This window comes from Lepisosteus platostomus, chromosome 19 (genome assembly GCF_059453375.1).
Source record: "Lepisosteus platostomus isolate fLepPlt1 chromosome 19, fLepPlt1.hap1, whole genome shotgun sequence".
NCBI classification, from domain to species: Eukaryota; Metazoa; Chordata; class Actinopteri; order Semionotiformes; family Lepisosteidae; genus Lepisosteus; species Lepisosteus platostomus.
Window position 1 is genome coordinate 1,452,519 of NC_142629.1, and position 22,022 is coordinate 1,474,540.

At 41.6% G+C, this 22,022-nt stretch overlaps 2 protein-coding genes across 7 annotated transcripts in view; one reads left to right on the forward strand and one right to left on the reverse strand.

The window, feature by feature from the left end:
* Position 1: 1 nt before the first annotated feature.
* LOC148644808 (lipid droplet assembly factor 1-A-like) lies at positions 2-7,302 on the reverse strand. Of its 3 annotated transcripts, none has more exons than XM_088612537.1 (5): positions 7,139-7,302; positions 6,160-6,336; positions 5,004-5,172; positions 4,035-4,173; positions 2-1,797 (listed from the first exon to the last, which is right to left on the reverse strand). In XM_088612537.1, the coding sequence occupies exons 2-5, from the start codon at positions 6,253-6,255 to the stop codon at positions 1,698-1,700; spliced, it is 504 nt and encodes a 167-aa protein (XP_088468663.1). In that variant the 5' UTR covers positions 6,256-6,336; positions 7,139-7,302; the 3' UTR covers positions 2-1,697. The 3 variants fall into 3 exon arrangements, with proteins under 3 accessions (XP_088468663.1, XP_088468665.1, XP_088468664.1); XM_088612539.1 differs by lacking the exon at positions 7,139-7,302 and adding an exon at positions 6,999-7,122; XM_088612538.1 differs by lacking the exon at positions 7,139-7,302 and adding an exon at positions 6,932-7,060.
* A 1,372-nt stretch (positions 7,303-8,674) lies between these two features.
* Positions 8,675-22,022, forward strand: part of dnah3 (dynein axonemal heavy chain 3) — a 51,311-nt gene continuing 37,963 nt past the window's right edge. The window contains exons 1-10 of one of the 4 annotated variants that reach the window (XM_088612624.1): positions 8,675-8,703; positions 9,207-9,256; positions 10,936-11,037; positions 14,152-14,374; positions 14,856-14,925; positions 15,260-15,440; positions 17,786-17,975; positions 19,764-19,959; positions 20,523-20,648; positions 21,763-21,958. In XM_088612624.1, coding sequence (XP_088468750.1) covers positions 9,218-9,256; positions 10,936-11,037; positions 14,152-14,374; positions 14,856-14,925; positions 15,260-15,440; positions 17,786-17,975; positions 19,764-19,959; positions 20,523-20,648; positions 21,763-21,958 — 1,323 coding nt within the window. In that variant the 5' untranslated portion in view covers positions 8,675-8,703; positions 9,207-9,217. Of the gene's footprint in view, positions 8,704-8,730; positions 9,257-9,284; positions 9,410-10,935; positions 11,038-14,151; positions 14,375-14,855; positions 14,926-15,259; positions 15,441-17,785; positions 17,976-19,763; positions 19,960-20,522; positions 20,649-21,762; positions 21,959-22,022 lie in introns of those variants that run through there. The other 3 variants (XM_088612625.1, XM_088612623.1, XM_088612626.1) reach the window with 3 other exon arrangements.

Here is a 22,022-nt window from a genome sequence, read left to right on the forward strand (position 1 = left end):
ATTGAAAACGCAAATAATGTTTTATTTTTAGTTGTATTATTACAGCTGGCATTTGGAAACAAATTTCTGAGCATCTCTAGAGATCAAGGGGCTTTCTGACACAAGTAGGGATGTATTAAACTCTGCAGGGACAGTCTGTTTTCCAACATAAAAACTACTAGTTTTCTGCAGAATATGTAATCTGGTATTTACTCCAGAATCGTTGATTTAAGTGCTGCAGTAAACCTCTTTCTTCTAGTTTTTGTTCAAGTTTGGCTGTTATTTATATCAATTTTTTACTGGGGGACCTTTTTTTAAATTAGCTTTCACCCTTTGTAAAAAAAAAAAAGAGTGGAAACAATTTGCAATGGAAACAAAATGAAGTCTGTGACAGAGCCACACTCATACTACATGTAAATAGATATGTTCAGTTCGCACAAAAAGAGAAAACTGTGATTGTGCAAGATTGCTTTCTTTTATTTAGATAGGAGAGAGGTTAAAGAGAAAACTGGACTGCCCTCATTCAGGTATGCAAGCTGACAGCACACCTCGCGAACAGATACCTTAACAAAATGGACTTAAGTAAAAGTAAAAGATACCTTAACAAAATGCACTGATGCGCTCTGGGAAATATTTGATTCAGTATCCTTCCCACCTGTGTTTCTTCATCAGCAAATGACCACCTATTAAAAAGCAGTTTAGTCAGGAATAAGGGAGCAAATTCTTAATTAGCAAGTTGAGAAAAACCTCACCTTATGTGTACTGAAGTAGTTGGAATACTGCGATAAACAATTAAGAGTATCCTTGAAGGCAAGAGCAGTTTTTTTTTAGGTGAACACGTACATTATAGTCTTGCTGTGCAGGAGTTAAAAAGAGGCATTTCATTCTATACGTGTAGTGATGAATACTAGGTTTGTGCATGACAAATGTTCACTTCATTAAATGTGAAATATATTTTTTCCCCACAGTCACTGGAGAGTTACAATAATATTTTCTCAATTTATACTCATAGTATGCTGGTGAATAAAAACCGTACAAAAATACTGATTCAGCAGTAACAATATAGAAGTTTTCATTTTGGAGAGTTATAAAGTGCTGTTGATTAATGATGTTAGATCTGCATTAGTACCATTTCATCAAGGACAAAACATTCAATTAAAACTGGAAGTGAAATTATTTCCACTTCTAATGTGAACTCATGTGTACTAATGGGTAAATGAACATTAAGTACTATGCTTGCGTAAGTGTAAATAACATAGAGCAACCCAATAAACAGGGGCACTTCCTTGCAGTAGATTACAAATAAAATAGAAAGTCAGTTGCTCTGATAAATAAAGACTGCCTATGAAAGGAGGGAAAAAAACAAAAAACAACATCTCCAGAAACATACTACAGAGCTTTCAACAACATGCTCGTCCATGTCTCCCGCGGCGCGCAGGGGTAAGACTCCCTTTCCCGCTACTGGAGCTCGTTTTTCCATTTGTCCTCACAGGGAATACCACTCCTACTCAGGCTCACTCCGACCAGGTTATAAGCGAGACGCTAGGAGAGTATTAGTCTCATTTTCTCAGAGCTGGAAGGGGAAGGGAAAGTGCGAGAGCTGCGAGCTGGAACGTTTTGGGGGCGGACTCCGCGGGCGCATGGAGGACGGGGCCGGAGACCGGGCTTGGGCCGGTGTTGGGGTAGCGGGCTTGGTGGTTCCGCTCTCCTTCGCTGGTCTACTGCCCCTTCGGTTTCTGGGGCTCGGGGCTTACGGGTGAGGAGTCCGGGTCTGGCCTTGAGGGACTGCCCGCAGGGTCCTGCTTCGTGGGGGAAGAGCTTCACGAGAAGAAACAAACAAACAAAAATGCACCAATGAATCTCTTCCATCGTCTAGCGCAGGGGTGTCGAACTCTCGTACTCCGTTTTGGTAACACGCCCAGACAAACGGATCGCTTGCTGTACCTTCCCCTTACCGAAATCTGCAGCACACATGAGCTGTTTATTTGTCTTGAGCAAAATCCACAGAAACGTGGGCTTAAACGTTTTTTTTTCCCCCAGATGTCGGCTTTAAATTACAGGGGTGGCTCATCAAACAAAGGCACTGTCAGAACCCAAGATGATATCTTGTGTGCTCCTGTCCCCTCAGAGTCAGAAAAAGTACGTTAGGCATATTCAAGCTGGCCAAAGAACAATGATACTGCAGAGCAGGGGAGCCCAGACCAGCTCCTTAGGGGCTGCTGCCCAGGATGGTTTATAGGTCTCTTTCAATCTCCAGCTTTTCAAGAACAAGGAAAGGCTTCAACTTGTCCAATTAAGCAGATAAAAAAAATTCAGTCAGGCATCAGCTGGAAGAAGAACCACAAACCTCCTGACACTCCAAGACAGGGTTTTGCACCCCTGCTGCAGCCAACAGGCAGCCTGTTTGTGTGTGGGAGGTGTAATTTTCCTTTCCAGACAGGGAGAAATTAATTCTCCCAAAGAGATTCTTCACCACCTCCCGCCTCATTGACTTTTGTTTTGCAATGAAACGTCTGCGCCAGCTAAGTGAGGCTGCATCTATTTACCTCTCTGTGCTTGTGAGTTTTCCCAATCTCACTCAGTGGGCATATCGGGAGGAAAAGAAACGCCGACAGCAATCGCAGCGCGCCTCTCCAGCAGCCACAGGTTCAATCTGCCACAGGGCCACACTCAATAAACCGACACTTAAGCTCTGCATACGAGGTCGACAGGTTTACTCTTACGACTCCTTCTTTTGCTTAATAGAATTCATACATGATAAAATAAGGAAGCGGCTCAAAATGCAAAAGAAATTAAATGGAATGGACTGGAAGATAAACAATTTGAGTCACCCCGTTATTAATTCTTAGTTTTTCAACGTGATCATTGAATTTCTATGTAATCAGCAATTACGATACACTTCCAGATATTTTTTCCCTCCACCCATGCAACTCATACAATGAGGGGCTCAGTGTCTTTCCGAATACTCCAGCTGGGATGATGGAATAGTGGAGAAGCACAAGGATCACTCACTGAAGCAGATATGCTTGGATCAATTAGTCACGAGCAGCCCAAGAGAGTCAGACAGGCCACATGGCCTCCTCTTATTTGCAACTACTTATCTCCTTAAAGTTCTCTGATCTCTTGAAAATTCTCTATAGATTACACAGAACAAAAAAGAAAAGCAATTAAAATCATGCTGAATTTATAATCTGTCATACTACCGAGCTTCATCTCTAAAATTGTGTGTTCTGAGAGGCTTCAAACAGCCTCTGTGATCCGTCAGAAAACGAGTGTAATTGCTGCCCTTTCAATTAGCGTTGGGGGTCTGCGGGAAACATCTGTACAGCACACTTAAAGGCATTAGTGGAATAGCAGCTGTGCGACATTACTGTTGCCGACAGAAGAATGAGCAGGGATTATTCCCAGGTGATGGAACAGTGCTTGAGGAAATGTCAGTAGATGTCAAGAAGTACATCGAGCTGCAGAATCAGGAGTACGGAGAATAGCATGGGCATGATGAAGCACATTTAAACGTAGAAGTGAAAGCACACTTTGTGCTCTTAGTCTTTCTTCCGCGGAAGTAAGGACTCACTTAGCAAGCCTTGTAAATAAAAATGTTTTTTTTTTTTTTATTTGCACTTGCCAACTATGTTTGCATGTAATACCATGACTGTCTAACCCTGGTCCTGGTAGAACCGTGTATCGGCAGGTTTTCATTCCAACTCTTAACAAGCTAAATCAATGAGCTGCTGGCTCAACTGGACAGTTTTAACAGCTTCTCCCAGATCTTCAGGTGCTGCCGCTTTAAAGAGATGGACATCCATTAGATAACTTAACACCGGCCATGCAGGACCAAGATCGGACAGCCGCCAGCATAAACCATTAACATAATTAGCAACTACAAATAAATAAGCAGAAACCATTTTAATTTCGAGCTCCAGCACATCTTTAGCCTTTTGCACTTGTTGGCAGACAGAAATGGAGCTTTTATGCTCTCTCGCCCGACAGACCTGTAAAGAACAGGGAGAGCTGTCCTCATGCAGACAGCTGGCAGTGCCTAAGGGGTATCGTACCGTTGGCTGTAGTAGTAGTTGAGCACATTGGTGGCAGTGATGTAGAAGGCACCGAGGATGGCAGACACAGCAAAGGCAATGATAGCCAGGCCACAGAGGACACACAGCAGTGCAATTCCCCCGAGAGACAGCAGGAACCCTGGCAGGAACAATGCACAGGTTACTACAGGTGCTGCACTAGTCGGTCATTCTTATTTCCCCTGTTCAGTCACCGTGAAACACACTATCGTTAAACTATCGCCTAATATAGGGGTGCACATCTCCAGTCCTGGGGAGCCATAATGCCTTGTAGGTATCCATTCCTTCTCTGCATTTCAAACATGCATAAAACAAAGACCAAATGTTAACAACAAAATATTGCACTTGCACCGACATTCCATTAAAAAGGCAAAAACACAACCCAAAGAAAACGATGTCAATTTACTCAAGAAAGGACTTGAACTTTGGTCTGTTTTACTGCACAAGTACATGCTATTACTTATTGAATGATATGTACAGTGCAGTTCCAGTGCCATGCACCTAATTCCACTGCAATCCAATCCAACCTTTTGTACTGCAGCAGACGCGTTAAAAGGTTTTGCAGTCTATGGCACACTAAGCAAGACTCATGTCAACTGTGTTCCTCATAGCCATGTGCAAAGAGATCCAGGGTTACTACAGCAAAACAAAAACAAAAAGATTTTGTTCTTATGATGCTGCATTAAAAACATGGGTTGCTATTTTGCTCAACAGTTGAAAAACTTTACATAGACAGGTAAGCACAGAACCGTTTGTGCCCTGACATTCCTAAGTTCATTTCCGTTTTGCTCAATACTCCGGCTGATGTGCATTAGCCTTGTAATGGGTGCATTGCACCATAAGATCCGAGTCCTCAATGCAAGAGTGTGATTTTGATACAGGCCTGTAAATCACACTGAATGGACCAGAACGGCCAGGTGTCGAGCTGTACGGTTGAGGTCAGCGACTCACCTTCCAAGAAGACGAAGCCGATGGACGCGGTAATGAAGGTGGTGATGGCAAATGTCATGAAGAGGCCAATGGGCACCGTCGCCATGGCACCAAACACCAGCAGCACCAGGACGAAGAAAGGGTGGCCGTCCAGATACCGGCCCACAGGGGTCTCCATGAACTGTGCCACCTGAGGAGGGATAACGAGGTCACGTGCCGGGTTCTAGTAAGACAGAGCCCACAGAAAGCAAAAATAAGAAGTAACAACAGGAGAGCAGGAGTTAATGAGACACTTCAGATATAAGGAGAGTGAAGGAGGCTTAAACCTATTAAAAGGTCCCAGCTGGACAACAATTCAGTTTCAACTACCCCCCCCCCCCCCCCCCAACTAAGAAGTACTTTCTTTCTGGGGGGGGTGATAGACCATCTACCAAAGTGGAAACTTTTTGTAAATAAATGTAAATAAAATTCCTCTGCAGCAGCATAATTAGCCAAATTTGTTACAGACGGTAACAGGATAAAGCACATTGAAGGCTGCCAACCTAAATTTTCTTTCAAGTTCATATGATAGAAAAACATCTAGACTCCCACTAGTTAGTGTAGCTCTAATCGGTTTCAGGCTGCAAACAAAAAACGCACTTGAGCTTCTGAGAGGCCATGAACAAATCGATACGGTTCAGACGCACACAGTCATCAGAAACCACGTCTGTATCAAATTCAAAGAGGCATGTAGCGCAAACTGCACCACGAGACCTGTCCAAGTCCACATCTCTACACAATTAACTTCTCATAAGGGGAGAAAGTAGGCAAAATGTGGCCCATCACAGCGCTAACTGCCCGAGACTGTGAAAATCGCACAGTATAATCATCTCTTTCACAGGGTCTTGAAAGTGCAGTGCAAAGCAGGCCTGGCTGGTCCTAATCCTGGATGGACCATGTGCCTCCAGGTTTTCCAGATGCCCGCAGCTCCGGCACCTGGAGGAATGAGCTGATTTAACTGGCCGACAGCTGAACTGCATTCCAGTTCAGCTGTCGGCCAGTTAAATCAGCTAAAACCTGCCAAGAACCCAGCCCCTCCAGAACCAGAGCTGGGCAGCCCTGGTGCACAGGAACCTTTATTACTCCTGCTGAAATCAGGTGTGCTCTTATTTCACCCCAGCTTAACACAGAGCCTTACCTTGGGGTTGCTGTTCAGGGTGTACAAAATGGCACTAAAACGGTTCTGTAGCAGCTGCATCTCCTTCGGTAGTGAAACGCCCTGGCTTGGCCACATTTCCTAGAAAAGGGTTATCTGCTGCAGGAGAAAGACACAGCTGCCTGCTGAGAAAAGGATTTCCCCAACTTTCTGGATTACCTGAAGCAAAGTGAAGAAAAAGGGACACTTATAAGACAATTATATGTCATACTGTAATATGTTAGAACCTATTGTTGTTTTAACCGTGAAAATAAATTGAAAACAAAAAGATCAGCTTTCACCATGCCGCCTCAAAAAACCGGCCAAGCACGGCTCAGCCATCGCATATGGACACTGACAACATCCTATAGTTATTCCCTTTATATCACAGTATAAATTACAGTACGTATGGTGCAGTGCTGTGCCACTACTTCTGTTCAGGCAAAAAAATATTCTTGTAGTTTAGAGAGATACATCTTTGATGTCCACTTGCCCAGTTTTGACCACTGGACAGTTAATTAAATCTGACATTGATTTGGAAAAAAAAAAACACTCATTACGGCGTAGACCCGAAACTACAAGCCGCCCTTGATCTTCCACGAGAGGTATAATAAATCTAAAGTACCTAGCTAATTAAAGTGCTTTTAAAAAAACCTTTTACTGCTTTGCAGATTTTACACCAGAACGGGGCCTCCTCCAAACGCAGCTCAGAAGCGCGAAATGTATATTAAGAGAGCGAAGGCCCCTATCATCTTGCGGCAGATGCCTTTATCACCGTTCAGAGGAGATCGATAAAACGTGTTTTCCCAATTCATCGCTGTATGCGAAGGGTTACTCTGTACCAATTCGCCATTCGGGTCCTCGGTTTGTCGGATATTTCCGGTTCCTTGAGTCATTAACCCAGACTACCGCAGTTAGCTGCCTGTCTGTCATTCTACAAGCGAACTAGATTTATTCAAAGCCGAATGAATTTTTGACTTACCCCGACTTTAACATAAACCCTATTTCCTCCCGTTTCCCACCGTATTTCTGCTGCAATTAAGACCTACACACCTCCCATGTATCCGCTTTAAATGTCTATTTTGTGTCTAAACGTCATAGTTTCCGCCTCCCTGAAACTAGAGCTACCGCATAATTTAAACAGGAGACCAAGGCAGATCCTTTTTAACCTCTTCGTTTCTGGAGGTCGGCAAATAATCATTTATATTGCAACGTCCTTCGAGGGGGCACGCCTGCCCCCACCGTATTGACTAAAACGAATAATGATTGTAATAATACATCAGTGCAGAAATGCTCACTTAACTAAAAGATTAAATGTGATCGTTACGAGCAGCAGTTTAAGCAAAGGCATTTAGCTCGTATAGCAGCTAAAGAAAAGATCAAGAAAGCTGTAAAGAAAAGTGGCATAGGTTTTTAATGTTTTGAAAAAAAACTAATTTAAATTCTTGCTCATTTGGCGCAGTTACTAGTTACTACTAACAAGTAAATAGTCCGTATAGCTGGTTGTTATATGCAATGTACTGCAAATCCAATCAGACGTCGTCTGTGATTTATGTGGTGTCTGGATAGGATACGAATTATTAATACATAATGCAACTTGTGTGGATTCCGAGTCTTATTGATTAGCCTTTATTGATTCGGGACGGTAACGGAGAACTAAATGACGAGTCTTCAATTAGTGGAGCGGATCTTTACTGGCACATACCTTTGGTGATTTCACTGTTGTCAAAACCCTAAGAAGATTGTGATCCACGTCCTTTGTGCTATATTATAGTCTCAGACGTACTTTCTGCTGTGTCACAGTAGAACACGCGGAGATATTGAAGTGAATTGGGTTTTTAGATCAAAGATAACCGGTGTGTCCATCTTAAAGGAAGCCTTGATTTGAACGGATTCTGCCTGTTTTAAGGATCTGCCAATCCACTCCACACCTGCCTTTAACACAAGGGCAAAATAACGAACAGATTTGGCTTTTCAAAATGCATTTTAAAAACACACGATATGATCTACAACAGGGGTCATAGCAGCTAAAGCAGCGAAAATGTGCCTAGGCTGTGCACAACTTTGACAAAACCTACTTAATGTATTCCTGTCATATCCGCAAAAACCCTCAACATCTGGATCTATTGTTGATTTCAGCTTTTGCAAGTAGTAGTAATGATGTTTTTATTATTAAGTTGATGCACAATTAAGCATATTAGTAATCAATTAAGCATAATTATGCCTTTTTAAGGGGACGAGACTTACAAAGTACCAATTTGTGTGTGATTTATTAACCGTCTGTTTTTCCCATCGAGAAATATTGTAGGATTTAATTGAGAATAAGGAACGATGATGACGGCTCTGTACGAACATTGTGTTAAAATATGACTCTTCTTCCAAATTAATCATATGTATATTTAATATACCTTTAGTCTTATGGGTTTCGGTGGTGCTTAAACAATCTCAAAACAGGAAGGCCGGAGAATCTGTATCCCGGCAACTAGTATGCAGTAACCACGGGCAACCTTGGTCCCGGATGTTTACAGTGAAGTTCAACAGATAGCTGTAGGTAACTTTTACAGCTCTGAGTTAAGGCATGCAGACTATTAATAAACTTTGAAATTCTTAATAATGAGCAATATTTTCTTTTTAGTACAAAGGACTATTCGAGCTAGGTGGGCTCCTTTAAATTGAAACTGTATGTTTAAATTCTTAATACAGCCTTTACATGTATGACAGGTAGAAAGTTTTATTTTCTACAGACGCATTTCAATATATTTTTGGGGGGCGCTGAGGACGGATATTTATTTTGAAAAGTAAAAAAAAAATACTACTATCCAAGTATTACTATAACAAGTATTATTTTCTTGCTATAATATTGTCTTAAAAGTTAAAAAAAATTGCTGTAAAATTTTGCCGTTGTCTAAGAATGTTACACGGCAGTAGGTTCTGAATATACAAGTATGCATCGATTCTTTAAAAGCGGTAACCGCAAAAACAGTTGTTTCCTGCCAAAAGTGTGATTGTTAATATTTTAAACCTGACCTGGAATACTACTCCTGAAACAGGACAGCGCACAATGGAGATGTCACTGTCGCCACGGCGCTACGAGTTACAGGTAAACTCACCTTTGTGAGGGCAGCCGATCTCGGTTTTCAAGAGAACGGTCTTAGCGCCGAGAAATCAAACTTCAAGTTCCTGAAATAAATTAACAAATGTAATTTCTGTTTATCCTTCCGGATTGCCTTACCAAATGGAGCGCTTAAAGCAGGTAGGATTCAAGGAAGTGATCTGTTTTTTTTTTATAGAATGGTGCGAACGAATTGACAACATTAAGTTTGTTTTTAAAGTTTCCATCTTCAGTAATGGAATTAACTCGTTTGAAGCACGTAAGGATTTATTTAAAAGCGTGATGACATTTTTATTTCAGAGTTTAAATAAAGTCATAGGAGGTCTCCAAGTTGGGAGGTTTGGCGTGGTGTTTAAGACACATGCTGCATTTGAGCTGTTAACAACATCCTGTGCCATAAACCATTGTATTTGGAGCTGAAACTAAACTTAATAATTTAACGGCAATGGATTGGTAGTGTTTTGGTAGTGATGTACTTACCCTGTATCCTGCACACATTGTAGTTTTTGTGAGACATGTGACATGTCATAGGCATGAGAATCTTTCTGTTCCTAAGATCTGGATTTGAAAGGAGGCCATCAGGTTCAATGTCCTGATAACCTTAATGTCTGGATTTAGAGTGAAGCCAGTTTGTTCTCTCTGTATATTTTTCATGTTCACTTACATCTGTGCAGGCCACTGTCATATCTGTTTTCCTCTGATATGAGTGCCCTTTTCAGTCAGTATGGATTTTAATTCCTCTTTTGCTGTCCTTCCTTATTCCATTTTTGCATCTGCTGTCTGTCCAACCACATTTATAAGCGTTATGTTTACTTGTTTTGTACTTTATGTGCCACTTTCTATTACTTCACCATGATTTTACATCAGAGATGGTGTTCAGTCAGCCATGAAGAGGTTGCTCTCTGGAATACAATTTTGTTATTTGATTCAATATACAATATGTCGTGACTCTATAGACAATATTGCTAAACAGAAATCTCAAGATCACTCCAAAAAATTAGAAAAAGTCACTGAAAAGTGTTGGTACTGATCAATATTCTGTGATTCTGAAGTGGTGTCTCGTAAGCACTTCCAAAGAGAGGGTGACCACTATTACAATTCCAGTATGACAAAGAACCAGATGACACTTCTGTTTGTTTGTTGGTGTTTTTCTTTTCATGAAAGGTTTTAAGGATCTGCGGTACTGCAGGCACCGACACTCAGGCCTACCTCAAAAATTAGTTTGTGGAGGAACAAGCGGGAAATGAAGAAGACCATTGAAATGAATACAGCTGTGCCACTCATGTAAATTTGTGCAGAAAGCAATTTTATGTGAAACACTTTTCCGAAACCAGGCTCTTCAAGACTGGCTCTCGAGATTCAGTCTTTGATTCTGACAATTTTGCCCTTGCAAATATCCTGAAATTGCAAGGCCGTAATATGCAAAACAACAACACAAGTCTTTATAATGTATGATGCCTATGGTTCCAGAAGGGTCCCCTGTATATGCGGGGGTAAACCAATGCAGCTTGATAAAATGATAACTTAATGCGTTATTCTAACTAGGGACCGAGAACACCCTCACCCAGGTTGCAACCATTCTGCGTTCATGTTCCCCAAACTTCAATTCCCGCTCGGGAGAAAAACAGACCCCACTGTGTTTCAGCGACCTTCTCGTTTGATTACAGATGGAAGATGACTCCATCCACAACATGAGCCATTCGCGGGGATTACCTGGACTGCCCCCGCTGCCTGTGTCCTCTCCCGAAGAGCCCTCTGAGCTCTACCAGGTGAGCTGCAGGAGCTGACCAGCTCATGGTGCCAGGGCTGGATTGTGGTGTGCGTAGGCCCTAGGCACTTTCACTCCGAAATGTGCAGAAAGAGGAGTAAACGCCAACTGAATGACGTCAATTGACATGATGCACTTTAAACTATTCTAACGCTAACCCACGTGATTGTTGGAGCGTGCACAGTACACCGTAAAACACTGAATAACATTTATTTTAGCGAATCATTATGTTTGCAGCAGTAATTGGTAACTTTATTCGGACAGCCCTGGCTTCTGCCATCCTTTACATAGCATAAAATAGTCAAAAGTATGAAAATAGAGGTGTGTAACACTGTCAGAAATGTTGGTAACGATGGCTCTACCACAACATAAGCCTTCGTTGCATTCAAGGGGGTGAGCTTTCGGTGATGTGCGCTTCAAAGAAGAGGTGCATCTTTGATGAATGGAAAAAAAAAAAACGGTTCAAATAAAATCTGTGCAAAACTCTTTTTGTAATTCAAAATAAGCGTTTTAGCAGGCTGTAGGAGCTCCAGTGTGACTCTCGCGCTGTAGAATAGCCTGAGAATGTTAATAATAAGCCATCTTTTCAGATGTGCTAAGCCTTTTTATGTGAAATGTGGCAGCACGGTGTTGGGTGCTGCAAAGGAGGAATCACATTAATGGGACTTTAATGTGCTGAATAGTAGCATGGTGGGTGCGTCAGATGGTAATTTATATGCTTCAAAAGAAGGAATTATATGATAAAGAAATTGGAATAGTTCCTAGATGTAAAGCCTGACAGCCCTGCCTCCACCCCTCTGTCTTAGTTCTCTTTTGTTGCTGTTAATTTTTGTAATTGCTAACTTTTAATTAATTAGTCGACTGGATGTGCATTTCCGTGCACTGAATTGCAGACACTGGAGGGCCATGTCTTCCACATTTTCAAAGAAATTAATTAACACTCGACTCTGTGAGCTTAGGCTGAATGCCCAACTTAATTTGCCTTTGTAAGCGGGCTTACGCCAAGCAGGAGCAATCTGCATTGGAAGCAGGCAGTTATCAGGCCCTGTTTCATTTGTTCCCTTTGTTCTGACTTGCCAGTAAATCGTATCAGGAAGCTCATTGCAGGCGGGAAGAAGCCCTGGAAGAGAAATTATGAAGGCAGCATCCTAAAACATGCTCCAATTTGTGTGTACCTGTAAAACAGCCTCCACCCCTTCTGCCCTCTTCTGTTTCTCTTTGGCTGTCTGAATCCTACAAAGTCTGCTTTCCGGAAGAAAATTCCTGAAATTTTAAACTGAGTTGATTTGGGATTCCAAACCGGATAAAAGGTTATGGCAAGAAAGAGCATTTCTGACAGCACGTTTTACAGTATTTTTTGGAAATGCACAAAGATAAATGAGGAGAGATACAGGCATCCAATCAGAAAACAACGGAAATACAGTCTTGTACTGTGTATGAAGGGAAATGAACATGCAGTAGTAAATAAAGACAAACCTACAGCAATGTCTTTGTTATCAACCTCCATCGTGATGTGAAACTGGCATTGAGCTTTTCTTTAAAGAGACAAATTTAGCTTGGAAGTGATTCTGTAAGCAAGTGAGCCCTCTAAATCACACTGGCATGGTGGTGCAACATTTGTAGGTGGTCTTAATTTGTTTCTCAGGAAACACTAAAAATAATAGCCTACACTGGTCACTTCCTGTACTCCATTGGATACCTGAAGGAACAGATTTGCAGCAGTGAAAACATAAACCCGAGAATTATCTACAGAGAGGCTCATTTTGGAAGGTCAGCAGACCGTATTATGCATTGTGTATTGCATTAGGTGTTTTCACTGTGTACAAAAGGTAAATACAGCCCCCACACTTTGTCTGCTGATGGTATTTTGTCATTCTGCAGATATTGTTGTAGAGTCATTAGTGAAAAAAAAAACAGCATTGGGATGAAAAAAGTGTTGTGGTCGACTAAAGAGATAACCCATTTAATTAAACTTAGCTAATTTTCTCCTGTGTCCTTTATGGCTTTAGGTATTTTTTGTCTTTCTCTACCGAAATGGGGTAGTTAATGTTAGATACACAAATTGCCATGCTTTCCATACAGCAATAATTTGAGTTAGGCTTAATTGTGCCCCTCAGTCCATCTATGGCATGTGAAAAAGCTGTGAGTTTAGTACTCCTGCCAGCACCGCAGTATCAGCCTCTGTTCGTTCTGTGACTGCAGATTTGTTTGTTTTAAAGTTCAGTGAATGAAGAGTTGAAATCTGAATAATATACACAGCAAACTTTCTTCTAGCAAGCTCTGGTGCATACTGATAGAAGTACTTCATTACTAGGGCACTTTAGCTCCACTCTGGTACTGAATTATGATCAATTAAATGGAAATGATGTCCCATATTATTAATAAGTCATTTTCCACACCACCAAAGCTTAAAGTAGTATTTATTAGTGTAGCATGTTGTAATTATTCCCAAACAGACTATGAATATGAAAGTAGTTCTGGAAGCTGTGAGACTAGGCATAACCTCCAATGACCACTGTGATTGTAGCTACTAATAGCACATTATCAAATGTTTTGTGGTAGTGAATACTGAACCAAAAGAAAACGTACAGATCCTTGAAAGAGTCTAGACCTTCCAGATTGTGTGTAACGGATTGTGGCTGAGTGAGAGGTGGCGTGTCCTGAGTGTACGCTAGTATAACCTGCCGCGTACCTATTGTTTGCCAGGATAGGCTCTGGATCTCCGTGATCCGGTTTTGGATTAAGCAATTATTGGAAAATTGATGGACGGAAAACTGCAATCAATTAATTACTTTAAGCAATGGGGGCAATAGAAACAGCCGGACTCTTTGTACACTGTCTACGCCCTTTAATACAAATATAATGTAAATCTAAATAATATATATAATACAGTGTCAGAATCTGATGACAAATTTCAGAATTTAAGATGACAATCTGCCACATGAAAGATAGCCATCAGTTTGCATGTAAGAATTCTAGGGAAAGTAATACACCTACAAATTCCATGACTGCAGTCTTGCCTGCTGCAGATTTACACCAAATATGATTGCACACAGATGTTACAGTGCAGTTTTTTTACGATGGTGGTTGACCGTTTCTTTCTTCTCTTCCTCAGATTGTTCTCAGGCACAGCCACCATCCTCCGATCCTCCAGAACACATCCTGGACCCTGGCTGTTCCTTTCAAGGAGCAATGGCACCACAGGACGCCCAGTGAATCGATAGGGAGCAACTACACCCCCACAGCCTGCCACCTCAAGATCAGAAAGCTGCATAAGAGACCCCCCAGTTCCCCTCGCAGCACCTCGCAGAGCTCTCCCAGGGCCAGACCCTTGTCACGTATCCTTCTGATCCAGCTTTATAAAGCAGAATGCCTGTCGGGCATAGGAACCTCTTTAAAGATTCTTTACTCTGAGCAGATATCGTGCGCATTAACAGCATATCAAAATTATCATGCACTGAAAGCAGCATATTTGGCAAAGTTCTTTCTATGTGGAAACAAGCTTGAGAATTGTATCAAGCGCGTTCCATTCTTCCATAAATTATCACTAGTCTTTGTCCTTGACTGTAATACTCGGTGCTTTGCTTACGCTCTGTATAGCTGTGTTTATAACACTGATTATCACTGAGAAGAAAATACAGACATGCATTTGGATTCAGAAACCCATTTGCAATCAAAATGAACTTTTGCTGGTTTTCCCCCCTGCCAAAGAGTGGGAGCTGAAGATTGTTCATAAGGGAAGAGAGCAGTTAAATCCAATTGAGTGTATTTGTGTGCATTTGCTGCAGTCATTTTTGCTCCTTAATGTGCCCATTCTAGCTTCAAAAGTGTCTCCACCCGTGGAGAAGAAACTGAAGCTTACGTCACGATGCAGGCCTTCAGCTGGCAGGTAGAGGTTCTGCAGGTGGCTGAGCTGCATTTAAAACAGCAGTAGTCATTACTCTCAAATCCCATCCCTTTCCTCTGACAGTGCGTCGTCCGGCACCACTTCTTGGTGGTATGGAAGTGCTGTTTCACTGCATGCATTGTTGAATTTAGATATAAAAGTATTTTCATCGAACCCAGAGTATGAAAGCAAGCTTCTGCTGCTGCTGGTGTCGGAGGGGTGGGGCACGTGTTGGGCATCGATCTTGGTTGCTTTGTGATCATGACATATGTGTAACTTCACATGGCGGTTTTTGGGCAGCCCTGTCCTGGTACTGTGCCCCTTTGCAACTTCACAGGGAATCCAGCGAGAAGAGGGTCTCCCTCGTGCGCGATTCTGCAAGGCAGAGGCTTCAACCCAGGTCTCCTGCTCCTCCCGGGAGCCGCCCCCTCACTCCCACCCAGCAGCTCCACATCATACGAGGTCGGGAGGTGGAGACGTCCCAGAAGGAAGGAGAGCCGTCACAGAGGGACCTAGAAGTATGTTCTTCTTCATCCGCTTAATTAATACATTTCCTACTGGACCGTACATAGTTCTTAAGGCAGAAATAAGTCATGCATTTTTTTTAATATCACACCCAATAAAAATCTCATGATTCCGATCCGCTGAATGATTCATGGTGATCACGCAGCAGTCACGTCAGCTCCTGTCTCGGCTTAGGAATTCATGGTCATTCTTTTCTGCTGCTGTATTCCGGCAGCGTGCTTCAGTATCCCTGCGTACATTAGATTAGTTAGACAGTTGGGGTTTACTTAAGAAGTTCAAATGAAAAAGTTGGACCAGCTGTTAGATAAAGCCCGTGCTTTGTGTTAAAAAATCTGAAAGTATGTTTGATATGCTGGCTTTTGGAGGTGTATGTTTCTCTTTAATGTGGATGCCTGTGTTTAAAGGCTATTCCATCTATGGCAGCGTGATTGGTTTAGAAAATACAAGATGCCAGATGACCCGCAGTCTTACTGAGTGTTACTTTTCATCTATCAGAAGCGTTCCATATCACAGCAAATGTCATGTCGGTCTGTTGAAGATTTTTTGTTGCTTTGTCAAAAACCGCTCTTTTCTTTTTACAATATTTTCTTCCTTGCATGAGTCATATCTTTTTTTTATATATTATTTCTTAACATATTTATTTTGAGTGGACAAAAAGATTACTGCTTTAACAGACCTTCACCTTGTTTCATTCTGCTTATGCTGTTAGTTGTGGGCAGTTTTCAAAAGCAAAGATTTTTTTCTTCTTTTTCCTGGGTTTAAATCTAAAAATCTTGGTGTTTGTTCCAGACGTGATCCAGATCTTTTTGCCACCCATTTTGCACTGGGACATAAAACCTTGTCACAAGAGTTTTATCTAATTAAATTATGGGTCTTCATGTGTTGTGCTATAGCAGAAAGGAGCAATGAAATTTATATTTTGATTTTGATTATATTAGGGATTGGGGGTTACTAATCACACACAAATTGTCATGCAGGCTCTCAGTGTGGGACAAATCCTGAGGATCATGCTGTGTACCTAATGCTTAAATCTTCCATTTTTGGCATTGTTTCAATTTGCTATACTCTTAAGGGCTCTGCGAAGAGAGAAGTCATTTGATGTTGAGAAGATCTGACTTTCCTAAATGGCTTTTTTCCCCCTCTATAAGCAAGCAAGGAAAAACTAAACAGGCTGATTTTCATGCAGAGGTCAAGCATTTTTTCTAACTGAAATTATTGATAAATTAATGCTTTGCCATTGCTATGCAAATAATAGCAGTGCACAACGGTAATGTGAAAGTATTTTTGGCTTTAATGCAAACTGTTCTTCAGGGAGATGCAGAATAATGATTGTGCGTTGCTCATCAGCCTAATTTTTCAGGGCCATCGCCATTATTATTATTTTTTAGTATCTTTCAGCAGCAGCATATAAGATCTGTGCAAATCTCTTTAGGAAAATCATTTACCTAATTATGTCTGTCTGGCTCATGTTGCAATAGTAAAACTCTTCCAGCTTCCCGTGACAGAAGTCCAATCTGTGTCGCTTTGTGTATGTTAATTCATAGTAATGCCAGAAGATGGTCCAGAGCTTAATCTGCAGCTGGCATGGTGTATGCTCCAAATCATAAACCATAAAACCTGCCAATACCTTTTCCGTCTTGGCTTTGACTTTGACTTTGCTGATTAATCCATAGTTTTGCCTTCTGGTGGAAGCACACCCTAGCAAGACACAGACATCTTTAAATGATCATGTTCTACAATTGAAAGGGACATTGTACCATGAATATAGAAAGAGCAACTGTTTATACAAGGCTAGAAAATAAAATTCACCTCTGTAACAGCAAATGTTACAGCATTTCTGAAAGACTCAAAAGAGAAAGTTACTGTACTAATTCCCCGGTGGTCTGATGCCATATGAGGTGAACAGCCTGCTTTTTTGACCATTTTTCAGTTGCAATGTTGTCACACACACTGTGTACCTGTCCTGACAAAACACCCTTTTCTTCACCCAAACGGAGCTACTGTTTCCGTCTTCTGCCGGCAAAAAAATGTTGGCTTCCAAGAAGCAGGTTTCCAAGTGTTCATTTTTAATTAAACATATTTCTCATGAACATTTATATTCACCCTTTTCTGAGTCCAGTAAAAAGAACTATATGGCTTATCTTCAGAAATTCTTCTGAAAGCTTTGTGCAGTATAAGGTGTACATATATGTGGTATTATGTTATTTGAAAGATAAAGGTGCAGATCGGAAGATTTCTCTTCAATGTGTAAGTCAGTGGTGATTTGAATGCCTTGCCCAGCGTTTATTGTAACAGTAATTGAATGCGGCTGTTATTGTTTTCTTCATTCTGTCCCCAGCGGTATCTCTACTATATCCACCATGGTGTGCACAGTCACATGTTGGCTGCCCAAGACCCACAACAGATGATGCGCATTCTGCAGCTTTTGCCAAGTCAACTAGAAACCAATCCTGAGCTGGAACATTTACAAGCAAGGCTTACTGAGGAGATTCGCAAAGACTATGATTTCAGTCTGAGGAAAGCCATTGGTGAGACAGGCTCTGTATTTTATTATTAGTAGTAGCAGTATGAGTCGTACTGTTAATAGTAATAGTAGTGGCAGTAGCATTAGCTTTAATTTAGCATTAATACAGAAATGAAATCACATAACTAGATGAAAATTGTTCAGCTGTGGATAATTTCCAGTACCAGTCTCATGGCGGATGGACGTTGAAGACAAAAGTAGAGAATATTAGTAATTATAATGAATAATAATTATTAGTATTAATATTAGATATTAAACAAATTACTGCTCATTCAGTTTGATCATTCATATAAACAGATTTTTTAAATAATTGTGAATCATGTATTTATTCATTTTGATTTTTATTTAAGGGGTGGCTCTGATAGGCTTTTTATTTCCTGAAAGTCATATGTATTTTCTCTTTTATCATTTTTTCTCACTGTAATTTTCGAAGTACAAATTTTAAAAAAAATAGTTTGTCAGAAAAACTGCATGTTTTTTTTTTATCTGAATGACAACTGGCATGATTCAGCTTACGGACAAGACAGAGAGATCGATTTTTATGCTAGCCTTGTTTTGTAAGCTGTGGTAATTAATTCACAGGGATAAGTTACAGGATACTGTTTGCCGTATCTCAGTTCTGACTGGTCACGCTATGCGTAGCCCTTGTGCTATGCATTTCCTTGCCAGGAACCCTCTATCGAAGGTGTTTACTGCAGCTGCTTAAAACTGTTGCCTGAGCTAAGAGATTTGACGTGCCCTGCAGTTCAAACGAAGGCGATTCGTCTGCAGATGCTGTGCTTTGCAGCCATAACCAAAGAGGGTTGTGATGTCAGTCGGACAGTCAGAAAAGGCTAATCTGTTGTTATAGTTTTATGCTGTTTAAATTATATTAATATTTAGGCTGAAAACTGTACCAGATGATTTCCTTTTTTCATCATTGCAAGCCCAAATGACACGGTTACCTAAAGTGTCAGCAGCGCTACCTCCCTGTAGACAATGGTCAGAGCTCAGAATCTAAGTAAAACTACATACGTGGTCAATACTGGGGTGGGAGACCTGCAAGCAGCAGATTACTGCTTAGATGGACGAGTAAGTGGTGCTCTTCCCTCTGGACCTGGATTTTCATACCTCTGCTCCAGTATTGTTGACTGGGGACACTGTAGGAGGTGCCGTTCTCTTGCATGAGACGTTAAACCGGGATCATGACAGATCCCGCGTCACAGACCGTAAAATTAGGGATGTTAACTGCAGTGTCACGGCTAAATTCCCCTCCGGGCCGGACTAATCCGCCCCCCCCCCCCCAAATCTCCCCCATAATTCAATGAGTGAATCCATTTCTCACTTCTCTGCCTGAACGGCAGTGCAGCGGGGCTGCTGGTGGGGGCTGATGTGGGTCCCCTCCCGTGTGTCAACTGGAAGCGATCCTATAAGATGAAAAGTGCTGTATAAATAGAAGGGATTATTATTATACCATTCATATTCTTTGTATTCTCAAACCCACAATGTTCCATTCTATTCTGCTTTAAGAGGACACATAGTCCTCATATGAAGCCTATAAATAATATATATATATATGTCAGTATATTTTATGAGATATCATGAAGTGTAGCTCATTGCATTGCGAAACCTCATTTTAGTCCCTGAATAAATATTTCCAGAGATCTAAAATTTTAAATACCTCTCTTCTGTGCTGTAATGAAGTTTTGTGTTGGATTTGTCAGAAGCACTGTAAAAGTATGTTTTTCTGTTCTGATCTCCCTCCTCTCTCTCTCTCTCTCCTCCTCTCCTTCCTTTTCATCCTGGGTGTCAGTGGACTACATTCTGAGAGACCCCTCGGAGAAACAGCGGCTGTTTATTGCGAGCACCCCGTGCCCGTTTAGTCCGAGAACAATCCGTGCCCCGGTGCCGTGGAGCAGCGGCTACAGAGAGGCACACTCCTGGATCACCGAGCACCTCTTTACCGTCAACCCCATGATGCTACAGCTGCAGCAGCTGTGGTACACTGAGTAAGGACTCCTCCCGTGGGCTTGCAAGTTACAGAGATTATACTGCAAAAACATCATGTGGATAGTTCACAGTCTCAGAGTCTCATAGTGAAATGTCTGTTTTGCTTTTACGTGCAAACATAAGTTTGGTTTTCTGTGGTGTTTTGTAACATTAATAAAGGGAAATTTACTTGCATAGGGCAAAACAAAAGAATATATTGGAGGATGACATTAAGCCCTGTTTGCTCACTTGGTTGGTCTGTAAATGCTAGACATTTGAGAAATATAAATATAACAAGAAACTAAAATATGAATAAAAAACTCCATTCCTCTTCTATACCTAAAGCAACATTCTCTAGCACGTCAAATTACCTTTCCAGCAATACTGAGGAAATCTTGACCTGCCACAGCAAAAAGAAATTGTTGTACTTCTGCTGTGATTGTTTATGTTCAAAGTTCTACAGCAATTTGCAGGTAAGTGAAGTAAATGTGCAAAAAATGCTGAACTTTGCTGATGACAACTATGTGCCTGTGCCAGTCTGGCAAAGCTCTCACAATATAAAGCCCCCCCTGTGTCTCCTCAGGTTTGCCAGCCTCAGGTTTGTCAGACTACAGGCACTGTTTTCTGCAAATCTGCCTCTTCTGCCCGCGGAGTTTGAAGATTTGCTTCAGAAGCAATGTCAGGAAACCCAGGCTATTCTGTTCAACAGGTAGGCAATTGTCAGGCTCCCCTTCTCTCTTCTGTTTTGTGACTGACTGTGTAAATCCTGAAATACACTTTTGGCACCAACCATTTTCCATTGTTCAGTGAAAACCCTGTGGCTTGCTGATTTCCAGGCTGAACTTCACATGAAACTCAGAACTCAGTATTCCAGTACGTCATCACTCATTGTTATCATTAAAGAGACAGTTCTTACTGGGAAATGTCCAGCTCTGCGATACAAAAATAGTTTTTTTTTACATTTTTAAGTGACACACCTGTGAGAAGAAGAATAATGTGCTGATTGCAGACTGTTTTGGTGTACTGCAGTCCTGCCCTTATTGTGAAGGGCATGATAACAGGCATCATAATCAGAGACGGTGTTCTCATTTTATTCCTTTCAAGCCCTGCTCTTCTTTTCCATTCTGAGCGTCAAATACCTTTGGGTTTGTATGCCATCATGCAGTTTATTGACCCAAGTCCATCCCAGGCATGATGCCGACAACGTGCCTTTGCTATGAAGTGGAAATTTAGATTGTGTTTGCTCACAGTGGTAAATATATCCCAGTATCTCCAAAGCTGCAGGAGCTGCTCTTGCTGGTGAGCTATTGAGGGATTCGGGAATTCTCTTTGATGCTGAAAAACTTTCATGCTTAATGCATTTCTGTTCACCTTTAAAGAGTGTCCCTTTTTCTGAAAATTTGCAGAGCTCTTCATTACACAAGAGCCAATAGCTTGTGTTCGAAAGGAGTGTGTTGACTTCCACTTGCCATTTAATATCAGATAAGCAGATGGTTCTACAAGTAGCCACAGTAACCAAAAAATACATAACTGCAATAACTCCTTAATATAGCCTATGGAATTAAAAAAGTTATACTAGGAATAGCTTTGTCTTAGGAATGTCTAGATACACCACTGACATAATAAACTGTGAGTCAGACATAGAGAGGCTGTCTTGCTCAATTTTCTGGCATCGACAAACAGAGCTGTTTACACTGACAACTTTTTTATTTCATTTTTTGGTGTTTTGTGTTTGCTGCATGATGCTGTCACCCCGTGTCTTGAAGTTTCCACATACCAGTAGCCTGACCAGGCGTGTTCCACTGTCCGCTGTTCCACTGTAGATGGATTCCCAAGTGTGCGTCCCTGTTCATCACGCACAAGGACTGCTGGCTGCCCCTGGTGCCGCAGAGTGACGAGGACGTGCCCTGCCGCGTGCAGGAGTTCTTCTCGTGTGCCGCGGCCCTGATGTCTCTGCAGCTCCGGGGCCTGGTCACTGCCTCCCTGCAGGACCTGCTGGCCTTCTTCATGGTGCACCAGGTACTGTCTGTCTTTCCTTGCCTGTGTGCCTCTCTGCCCGTCCCCCTGTCAGTCAAAGGGGTGT

What these genes read in the sequence shown, in the direction of transcription:
- LOC148644808 (XM_088612537.1), bottom strand. Translation starts at nt 6,255, where the DNA reads ATGTGGCCAAGCCAGGGCGTTTCACTACCGAAGGAGATGCAGCTGCTA. An exon ending in CCCTGAACAGCAACCCCAAG is followed by an intron (nt 5,173 to 6,159) that starts GTAAGGCTCTGT and finishes ATCCCTCCTCAG; the next exon opens with GTGGCACAGTTCATGGAGAC. An exon ending in AACTACTACTACAGCCAACG is followed by an intron (nt 1,798 to 4,034) that starts GTACGATACCCC and finishes CTTCTCGTGAAG; the next exon opens with CTCTTCCCCCACGAAGCAGG.